Raw genomic sequence first — 12180 nt, forward strand, 5'->3', positions numbered from 1 at the left:
ATGGGAGAAATAGGAAGAGGTGAGGGCAGGCACAGAAAAAGAATGTTAAAGGCTAAGGATGAAGTAGGCAGCACTACATCAAGTGAGTGGATGATGTATCACTAATTTCTTCCAATTATCCTACCTGTATACTGCATCAAATTTTTGGAATATCTATTTCATCCTTATATTTAATCATCAATGTGGTAATGAGTCTGATAAGATAGAACTGAACAAATCCTGACCCTTTGATCAGTGAAGCTTATCATATCAACAATTTTTAGCCATTTAGGGGTCATGTCAGCACTTTTCATAATCACACACGACTTTTCTTTCATGCATAACATAAACTATTATCAGAGGAAAAAAAAACAAGCGACAGCAAAGACATATAGAAATGCTTGTTGATATCAGTAATTATCAACACTTATCATGCACTTCTCACAGGGTTAATAATTCCCCAGGTTAATCCAACTCCATCAGCCTCTATTGTTACACTGCCATGATCGATTTCACTGTAATCAACCAATCAATCAACATCTGCCTACTCTCGCAAACAGGAAAACCTGAGTCTTACTTCTCACAGGCCATAACTTATATCCTTGTGCTGCGATGAGGTGGAAAATTAAGTATGTACAGTATATAGTTAGTGAGTCCTAAATACAAGCTGCATGTTCAGCCCCTTCACTACAGGGTCTTATTTAAGCTGAACAAAATCATCTGGCAATAAAGCCAGTCCTTATTGAGAGTCTGGGATAATTTGCATGATACCACATCTTTCTCCATACAACTGTTACTCTAAACTGGGAGAACTGGCAAATCAGTTTACAGGTAGCAATAGAAAGGCTCTGTATGGGTCACCATCATTTTACAACTGACCATTATGCAATGGTTCGTTTAAATGATCTCATTTTAGCATATTTTTTTTTTATATATAATCACCATATTGTCTCATACAATCACTATGATCCCCTACAAAGAACCATTTTTTTTTATATATGACCACCAATTTCACCTATATGATTGCTACAACCCCTATGTTCAATATATAATCAACTGTTATCTGACTGGTTTTGCATGAACGTAACTTGACTGCATAGTATGGCTGACCTGTACTGTATAAATACAGCACTGTATACAAAGGCACCCTCATAGTGAAGGGGTTAAAATACATTCTCTGTAGCCCTAATACAAATAACCTAACCCTGGATTTGTCTTAAATGTACAGTGTTCCACACATACTGCTTCTCCTCCCAGCCACTCACCTGTGCCTATGGTGATGGGCTGCCGAGGGGGTGTCCATTGATGTGGCTCCACCTCACAGCTCCTCCTCTTCTCCTCATTCTCCTCCACACTACTTCCCCGACTCTTCCTCTTCTCTGGGGTCATGCGCTTTTCCGGAGATGCCCTGGGGTCGGCTGGGGGTGTGGGGGCAGAAGGGGATGAGGGAACATGGGTTTTGAGGGGTTCAGCACTGGGGGAGGGCAGGGTTTGGGACACAATGGATGGGGTGACTTGGAGGCGTAAATCCCTCGGCCGCTCCTTAGGCCGTGGCACACCTGGGGGGCAGAGTAAATAAAGGTAAACATTGTTATCATCATCGTCATCACCATCACTGACATCTTCATTGCCATCATCACTATCATTATCATTACCATCATCATAACTATTTTCCTCTAAAATAAAACTGAGATGGGAGGGATCCAGAAAGGAGAATAGGAAAGCAGTAAAGTAGGATCATCATGGTGTAATCAAATCTATCAGATAACAACTGCAGGAAAATACACAGCAATGTTATTACTCATCACTACAAAAATTTGCCTTGGAGAACATATATGGGTTAAAAGCAGTGTGAGCTGACAAACAACTATAGTTGTGTTTGACCGTAGAAAACACATTAAAACTAACAAAAAATGAGTGTGGGTGCATCATCCAATATTGTTCAAATTTTATACAACAAAGAAGCTGGAGTGAATGAACTAAACAATAAAAAACACCTGCACTGCTTATATGGTTGTTATATTAATTAACATAGACTGTTTCAAAATCTGTCAAATAAAAAAGACACTGTAATATAATGCTATTTATCCAAACATTCCTCTATACCAAGCAAATAAAGGATGCAGAGCTGTAGCATTGTCCTTTTCTGCCACCGACCTGTATGAATTAATGTGTAAAAGGATGAAAATCTTGGGCAAGTTAGTGTAAAAGATCTATGGTGAAATGGCATCACTCCCATCAGGTTCATGCATTAGTGGATACATATGTCTTTTCCAGACACTTTTAGCCCTAAATCTACATCATAAAACAGCTACAGTATTTAATCCCTCAAATCCACGTGATTTCTTGCCCTATTCTTGCTGCCACCAGATACTGTAATTTTATACAACTTGGCCAAGGCCTCTTGTACTGAAGGAGCTTATAAAGGCTATATTTAACCCATCCATTTGAGAATCTAACCTAAGCTGAGTAAAATTATCCTGAGATGTTAAGAATAAAATTTTAAAATGATGTCCTCAGGCTCAAAAAGCTAAAAGTACTGTACAATACACCAATAAATCAAGGAAATTATGAGTCTATCAGGATCGGTGTGAATTTTAGGTACCTTAGCTTCTATTATCACATCCCTATTACAAAACACAAATCACTTGAAATTATGTCTAAATCATGGAAGAATATATCTGTACAGTGTTCTCCATCAATCATACTGTCCCCTACGAGGCCCTAAGCATGCATTTTCCCTCTAATTGTGCATTCCTTTGGGAGGTTATATCATATCCACTATCATTTCAGTTAAATTAACTTATTTCCTTGCAATCATTACTGACATTAACCAATTCCCAGGTTAATAAGTGCTCGTGAGTGATGTCTTCATACAGTGGCACCAATATGACCAGGTAGTGGAGGTGCCTGGTTATAAAAACATCCTTGTCACTTCCCCTTCCTCCAAAGGAGGATGGTGGGCTACAGAAGGGCAACTTCATTCTGCAGTCCACTGGGTTCACACTTCATATGAACCTGGGGCTGCAACTACTACTGCTACAGTACAACCATGAAAAGGTGGACAGACATGAATTTTCACACCCGTCTGTCAAAAAAAAAAAAAAAAAAAGTTAACATTTTTCAGGGCAGGAACTCAGAACTCCCAATTAGGAAGTACAGATTTAGATGATGGAAGGATGTAAAATACTCATTTCAAATTGTAACCTGCAGCAGAATTATTGTCGGACCAAAACAAGGCCACAGAAAAGGGAGGGCTACACCAAAATCAGTTTTTTCAACAAATCAAAAATATCTGATGCTGAACAAGAAAATTCATCACAATAATCATAAATGTATACAGTATTGTTATTGTTGTTGTTGTTATGGGCCCCAGGCTAATTTGAATGTGAAACAGGGGGACTACAAGCTGAAGTTACCCTTTTCCTGCAGTTTACCATCCTCATTTTCGGAGATAAGGAGGGAGTTCCGGGACATTTGTATGACCAGGCAGGCTATATCAGTGTCACCACATGAAGGCATTCCTCTCCAGCATCTAATCATAACTTCATAAACCACAAAAAAAAACAATCACAAAGCTATAGGATGTAATGAGCCCACATTTAATAAACACAACCAATACAAGTCTACCACAGCTACAATGGTGAGACTTCCAACATAGCTTAGGCAGGGCAAATTATTCACGAGAAGCCATTATTTTTGTGACTTGTTAGCTATGACAAACGGCAAGTCTGTGGTTTGTATTCCTGCTGATTAAGGAGGATTTCTATCATGTCTTCCTTGGTGATTAATTCTGCATACTACACCTCACTACTATCTCGTGTGTCACATATGTCTCTGCATTACTAACACTGGCAGAATAAATGCTATATGTGAGAATAATGACCACTTCAATCAAATGACCTTTTTTTTCTTCATCATCATCCAGACCTCCTTTCCCACCTTAGGGCAGGATGTGGAGTAGCAATGTCCAGACAGCCTATGTCTGCCCAATTCAATGGGCCATGCTTCCATTCACTCACTATTCCATTTTTTTTCTTATTATTGTTATTTCTATGTGATTTTACTTACTTTTTGTACTTGATATTTCTTGGTAATTTTATTCACCTTAACACGGACATTTTTTTACTGGAGGAGTTAGATAATAGCCTTCATTAACCCTTACAGACCCAGATGTATCCATTAATCTGAACAAAGTCTCCTAATGGTAGAAAAAAATACGTCTCAGAATCAAGGGGTTACTGTGCCATATGCACAAATTAAGTAGCAAGGAAGACATGTTATAAACCCTCCTGATAACAAGAATATGGGCATAAGACTGAAATATGGCAATGAGCAACGTATATCTAAGGGCACCGGGATTATGACGTCACTGGCTGTGGTGAAAGCCGGTTTGTTGACGAGATGAGGAACTGAAGCAACGCAGAGAAGCCAGCAACTTGAGCTACCAAAGCCAACACAGCATACTATAACCAGCAAAGTTCACCGACAATCCCTTGCCAACACTGTGTCCTGCCCTCTATATTTCTAATATCTCCCCAAATGTCAGAGTATCCTTCCTTTTCATACCTCCCTCAACATCAGAGAGCATCCTTTTATCTCTTACACCATTGGTGTGTACTTTACACTGTTAGCAAAAAAATATTACATGTAACACTATCAGAGAGTATGCTTCTTTCTTATATAATTTTTTTTGCATGCTTCATATTACTATCACATAAACAGATTTCATGTAACATCATCTATTGTCACAGCCAGCAGGGAAGTTTCAGTAAACATTTGATGGTTACAGTACAGTAAAACCCAGGTTATAAACCATCCTCTGCTGAACTCCACACTTCCAGCTCAGTCACAGCACAACTGTACATCAATGAATACTTAGGTCAGTTCGTGGCTCATGTAATGCCACTCAGGGATGAGTGAGGCTGGTCACTCTCATCTTAAATGTCAGGACCAATCTGCTTTGCCCAGGACTCCTACGCTCCTCTTGGGCAACGTAGGATTGGATGATGGATGGATGGATGGACAATATAATTGGTTCTAACATTTTTTGCTGTTCACAGCAGTTTCAAACAGCTGTAGTGCACTCTTGTTTACACTCACTTGTCAACCAGACAGTATCTCAACATAACCATTTATTAATATTTTTTACCTCGGCAACAAGACATGAAGACATGACCAGCCAGCTTTAATATTCTATTCCAGATAATGCCTGAAGGTTTTATTAAGCTGGGAGTGTCATAGGAGCCTGAGTGTTAATATGAGGGCAGCAGAGGCATCATAATAACAATGGACCAAGTACAACCTGAGTGAGTCTGTGTGTGTGTCAGCCAATGAATGACCACAGTGGAACATTCAGGTTCAGCCCACACCCTTGCATTCCTTATCTCTCTCTTTTATATACATCTATGTACAAAATTCATACTTCAAAAATTCATATTTTGAGATTCAAGACTCTGAAGAAAAATCAGAAGTAACTAAAAATTGCATACATATTACTGTACTTTATATGTAAAATAGGCAATGAAATCATGATATGGTATAAATACTAAGTGATATCTAATGCCCATTCAAGGAACTTTATAATTTATATGTGTTTTATTATACAGCATTAATGTACAGCATTTCAAAAGCAATACTTGTATTTACAACTTATACAATGACATGACAAGGAATTTACAGAAAGAAAAAAAAATGAATATAAGTTTGCAACACTATATATATATGAAATTGTAGCTTAATACTGTTACAGAGAGATAGATGGATAAACAGATAGAAAGACAGAGAGAGAGAGATATGGGTAAAGCAGGTGTGGGTGAACCTGCCCCCACTGTCCAGTACCAGAGTAGATCCACCGGCTCGGATCATGAGTAGTTGACACGATGGTGGTGGTGGTGTGAGGGTGAGGGGACGCCACCGCCTCTCAACACAACACCACTTCCACTCAACCGCCCTGAAAGCACCCACCCATGAGGCCAACAATGACGAAGTTGTTGTTGTTGCTGTTGTGGCCCCAGGTTCTTCTGGATGTGAACCAAATGGACTGCAGGCTGAAGCTGCCCATCTCCTGCAGTGCACCTATCCTCCATTCAGGAGATACGGAGAAAGCTGCAGGACATTTACCGTATATGACTGGGCAACATAGCTGCCTGATTATATTGGTGCTACCACATGAAGGCATCCCTCTCCAGCATCAGTGATAAGATACAACATGTGTATTATGTTGCATTAGGATTTTCTCCAATCCCTTCTGTACTGTGAATGCTAAGTCTGTCAACAGCCTTCCACATTGTGTTACTTTTACTTGGTCCCATTAGCTTTTGATTAAATGTGTACAGTTGCAGACAAGAATTACAATCTAAGTTTTAGCTGAAAAACTGTGAAACTCTTAAACAATATTTTGAAAAGTCAATTTGTTTCTGACGATCACATCACTGGGTTTCAAAACTCATTATTCACAGTCTTACTATTCATCATTAAGGAGTGGATCGGTCTTTGTGTTCACAACTGCACAATTAACTCAAGACACTATACTGTTTTTACTTTAACTTGGTCCAAAACTGTCATCTCTCCAACTTGAATGCCAAGTTGTAACGATGGTTTAACACTAGAATTTGATGCTAGTTATGAAGAAACACAGGGAAAAACTTAATGCAGTAGCACTGACTTTTTCTACCACAGATATACATCATATAAGTGGCAAATGGACAAAAATCTGTGCCAAGTCAGAGTAATATGAGTATAGCTATTTCCTAAGCTGACAAACAGAATCTTTAATTACTCAGCATTACAGGCAATAATACTGGTAATTTGTTTATCAGGACTGATTTTTCGTTGTTTATAATATGATGTAATAAAGCTTTGAATAATCAAAATCTGCCATAATACATGCAAATCTACATGTTACAAAATAGGATGCAGTTCATCCCTAAATTTAATCTGACTACATTATTCCAGTTTCCCCCATATCTACCCTCAGCAACCTTGAACCCACTGACTCTAACTCATAAAAGAAATTTCTCTAATTCATTCTTAATTAGCTCTAATTCACATCTAATTTTCCCCAATATGCCCTTACCTCACTCTCATTCCATTATTGTTTTGACTTTAATTCACAACAACATATTCTCTACTTTGTCTAATCACTTCTAATAGGCTCTAATCCAAACCTAAACCAGTATCTAATAATCTATAAAAGTGTAATCATCCAATTCACATTTCATCTAGTTCATATTCACCTCTAATTTCCTTCTACATCCATTCCTCTAATACACCTAAAACAAATCCCATTCTTTATAGAGAACGTGCCAGATTCACGAACGTTATGATCAATTCCCAGTTGTAACTACAATTGTTTCTGCAGGAAGGGCAAGACAAGATAGTGCAGAGGCCTCTCGCATCTTCTGCTATTCCTAGGAAAACAAATCTTCCTTTTCAGAGCAAACTTATTAAAGGTCTTTATTTGATGTTGTTGCTTTACTCTTGTCTCTCTGGCTGAGCAGTCCCAGTGATCGCAGGTAAGCAACTGTGTAGGACCCTAGCACTTCCTTGTGGTAGACCCCCACACCAGGGTCAAACCAGGGTCCTTCCCCACAGTGAGGTGCAGGGAAATACAGGTATGAGAAGGATTGTCTCTTGAGTGGATGCCACAACTGCTTTGCTCCACCCAGGGTACACAGCACCACCATGTGTGGCTTACTTGCCAGTCCATATACTGTACTATTTATTTCAAGCAAGAATGGCAAGGAGGTGAGTGCACAATCTTTCCATGTCAACTTCTTGCAAAATCAAATCTTGCTTATTAAAGGGAATCAATCACAAATATGGTTGAGCATCCTCTATCATCATCCTCTAACGGGCCTAGAACTATCCTCTGCCCATTTTAACTTGGCCTAATTTGCAATCTCTTCATCTTGAATGCTGCACCTTAACAGCATTATCTTATTTTGCCAGTGAGCTATGTGAAATAAAATATGACAAAAATCTCAGCCAAGTTAAGGTGGACAGACTCTAATACTTTTCTCCTACAGAGTGGTAAAGGACCAAACAGCCAATGTTACCTTCACACTCAGGGTCAGGTGAATGTCATAAAAGACTTATCATGCCTGCAAACAACAATGATCAGGAATAAATAAGAAAGAATAGTCAGTATATTAAATAGGCAGTGCAAATGAACAGTGAATACATTAACCACAATGTAATACAAAGTAAGGGATTAATTAATGAATGATAATTATCAGTGAGTGATAAATTAGTCTATAATATAAATGATATGTATGTCACTGCACATTACTGTTCATAGCAAATGAAAAAATTGCAGCTAAAATGTGAAAAACAGCAAAGTTCTTAGACATATAAAATAATGACATTTTCTGACAGACACTGTGTTTGTATCTGCAAATTATTTTCTCATAAGAATTCTTTTTGCAAATAAAGTACATATATATCACCAAACTATCAAAGGACACTTTGAAATAGGGAAGAATTTGAAGAAAGGGAAAATCAGCTTTCATGATAATAGCATATTAAAAACTGACACAATATGACTCAGACTCTGGATATTTAAAAAACAAATTACTATCTGGCATATATGAATTTAACATCAATAATATCAAGTCAAGAGGAAATATGATTACAGAGGCAAAACTTAAAAAAAGGTTGAAGATATAGTAATAACATCTGGTGACTTGAAAGTGACAAAATGTATTGTAGCACATGTTATATCAAAATAACCAAACAGAATGTACAGTACAGCATGATAACAACACCACAATTTATAATGTAAGTCAGGGATAAATAAACAGTCATGTGTTAAAAAAAGAAAATGAAAAAAGAAAAACTACAGAACACAATACCTAATGACAGCAAGATTCACACACAAGCACAGACATTAACCCCATGAATGGCAATTATGTCCTTTTTAGTTTATTCCTGCTGCTTACAGATGATTTATTCAGCATAGGAAAGTTCTCTCATGCTAAAGGAGCTTAATGAGGCATATCTAATGCCTCCTTCTCAAAGAGTCTATCCTAAGCTGAATAAAACAATCAGGAGAAGGCAAATATAAAATGAAGACATCTCCAGGTTCAGTGGAGTAGTAATAATAAGTATTAGTACTGTATTAGTATTGGTAGTAACAGTAACAGTAGTAGTGGTATTTGTGGTAGTAGTTATGACCCCAGGTTCATCTGAAGTGAACCCAGTGGACTGCAGGCTGAAGGTGTCCTCCTCCTACCATCCATTTTCCTCCTTTTAGGGTATTGGGAAGGAACAAATATATTTGTATAAATGGACAGTGGTGCCACCCAGTTATATCAGTGCCACCACATGAAGGCATCCCTCTCCTGCAACTCAGAGGATTAATGGATAAAAAGGAAGTAGAATTCAAAGCTATAACAAGTTATCAAAACGTTAATGAACACTGCCAATCTACAATGTAATCAAACCATCTCACCACAATGCATTACAATAAATGTAGCAATTGCCACAAGACTGCAACATAATTAAACCAAACAATATAAAACACATAGAGAGAAATAAGGACAGGTACAGAAGGATAAAATACAGAAACATGAGCTAGGTACAGTAGCAGCCAATCCTATATAAACCCCTCAAGGTGTGGGGGGCCTGAGGCTAGGCTGCCAAAGTCCACGACACATATGGTTGATGACCAGCTTACTTCCCATGATGGCATGACATAGTCAGGAAACCTCCAGTCACCTCTTAGGGATCAAACCTGTGCAAGACTGTTATTCTGACTGGAGCAACCGAACCACCAGACCACCTGATAAAACTTCATTCCTGACCATTTTCACGAAAGAGCTTCTTCAGAGGAATGAAGAAGTTCAGTGAAGAAAACAGTCATGAACATAGTTTTGTCCCTAGCTTGTATTTCTCTACATCACCCTCTGCACACTGATATCATAATTATTCATAGCAAGATTACGGTAATGCTCATTAACATCTTACAGTTCACAATTCCTACAAAGTTCACTGGAGCCACTCTGGAAAAGAATGGATGTAAGAGTCAAATTAATCATCATTATCATCATCATCAACATTATAAACCTGCCTCTCTCTTTTTTCTGCCTACAGGTGGGGTGACATAGGGTACAGAAAGCCAGGAAAAGGATTTCTGTACCTTGTCTCACCCCACCTACAGGTGGGAAAAGAGAAAGAAAAAAAAAAAAATGGATGGATGGATGATGATCATGATTTAATTTGGCAAGTACATTCCCTCCTTGTCTGAGCACTTCATATATACTATAAATGCCTTATTAGTGCTAACAACGGTCCTTTTCTAAATACTTACTTCAGTAACTTACGAATCTTAGAATCTGGCATAAAAAGTAGCTGTGTTAGGTATGCTGAAACTTACCAATTTCTTCAAACCAGCCTTTATCTTTTTTAACATGGCAATATCTTGCTGTTTGTTCTTGTTACCTCCATATGATTTTATCCAGTTATGGAAAGACTTTTCTACTGCACACGGTTAGACATTGCTTTCATATAACCTCACCAGTCCATTACTGTACTATGGGGCTCCCTAAAATGAATAAGAATATGTGGCAGTGACTCTCTGTCTCTAACTATAGCCATACAACTTAATCTTGTAATGGACTGCCATAAACAAATCGCCTCCACGTCACCCAGTCTGCTGGCATTTGATTGCCCTACCTTCAACTCACATCCCCCCTCGCATATCTCTCCATGCCAACCTTCCATCCTATCCCTGGTCTCCCCCTCCCCCCCTCCATCTCTATCACATACAGTCTTCCAATCAGTCTCTCATATTCCATCATCTGCACATGGCCAAGCAGTGACAAGAATAAGATAAAATGCAGCAAAACCAAACTGAAGGGGTAAAGAGATTTTAAGCTCTCACACACTTCAGCCACAAGGACAAATTTTCAGAAGCCTCAATTAACGCTGTAGCACTAACTCGAACCTGAAGCCATTTACTTGTAGCGTGATGAATAATAAAACTCCTCAAACTAATCACACAGCTTTTTGTGCTATATTCTTGCAGTAACCAAACGATGTATTCTGCTTAGGAGGGCATTTTTCACTAGGGCAGTTAGACATAGCCTTCATTAACTCCTTCACTGGTGCTGGAAAGGAGGGCCTTCAAGTGGTGGCAGTGATATAACTGTGTGGTGGAGCTACCTGGTTATACAAACATCCCTCCGCTTCCTCCCTATCTCCTGAAAGGAGGATGGTGAGCTGCAGGAGGAGGACTACTTCCACCTACAGTCCATTGGGTTCGCATTTCAAATGAACCTGGGGCTACAACACCTACTATACTTCTACTACTGCTACTGTTACTATCTCGTTCACATCAAAATGTCTCCCCTAATATGAATAAAACTGTCTGGAGGAAGCAAGAATAAAAAATTAAAAATACAGTACATAATTATACTCAAGACTTTAGTATAACAAAATGTACACAACAAAATGATCTGTTATAATACAATACTCAACTGTTATGGAGAATAATAATATCTCATAAAATAGTTAACTTACTTCAACTATGACTCTCCAGATGTGTGGGCACTTACTTCTAGTGCAATGGATATTAAAAATACAAAACACATAAAAAAAAATGGTCTGTAATAATAGATAAATGTTATGAAGATTTGCTTTCCCTGTATGCCCATGGAGGTGATTTGTTTGTGGTCACCCCTTACAGGATTAAGATGTCTCGCTATAGACAAATGCTGTATATAGAAAGGCAAAAACACAGACAGACAGATATAAAAAGAGATAGTTAGACAGACAGACAGATGGATATATACGGAGACAATGACATGAATAGATGCTCCTCCAGATTTGCATGCACTTACTTGTTGTGTGCCGGACCCCTTCCCCCATGGTGCGTGGGCTGACGGGTGGATGTTCAGTCACGAAGGAGTAGTAGCCTGAGTCCTTCTTTTCCACCCCCCTCCGCCCCCGCCCCCCCTGACGCAGCTCCACACCACTCCCCAAATCGATACCCATGTCCAGCCCGGGGTCTGTATTAGCCTATGGAGTGATATAACACTGTATTTTATTTTGAATTGTATCACATTCTGAGTCTATAGGACATAAGAAATGGTTACATATAATGATGACTTCCTGTCTACTGAGAAAATTCTAACAGTCAAAGTGTTAAAATCTAAACCCACCTCAAAATGTGAAAAGTAAGTGCCAGTCACCCCAGGC

The 12180-nt window shown here is 38.7% G+C and overlaps 1 protein-coding gene across 1 annotated transcript in view; it reads right to left on the minus strand.

Annotated features, from left to right (window-relative positions):
* Positions 1 to 12180, minus strand: part of LOC145402826 (uncharacterized) — a 44399-nt gene that overhangs the window by 16135 nt on the left and 16084 nt on the right. Inside the window, exons 8-10 of the mRNA XM_080274735.1 lie at positions 12144 to 12180; positions 11823 to 12000; positions 1245 to 1538 (exon numbers count right to left, since the gene is read on the minus strand). The exon at positions 12144 to 12180 is cut by the window's right edge and continues 2241 nt beyond it. Coding sequence (XP_080130861.1) covers positions 1245 to 1538; positions 11823 to 12000; positions 12144 to 12180 — 509 coding nt within the window. The remainder of the gene's footprint in view (positions 1 to 1244; positions 1539 to 11822; positions 12001 to 12143) is intronic.

This window comes from Coenobita brevimanus, chromosome 59 (genome assembly GCF_032717465.1).
Source record: "Coenobita brevimanus isolate Jiangsu-jjx chromosome 59, ASM3271746v2, whole genome shotgun sequence".
Taxonomy (NCBI): domain Eukaryota; kingdom Metazoa; phylum Arthropoda; class Malacostraca; order Decapoda; family Coenobitidae; genus Coenobita; species Coenobita brevimanus.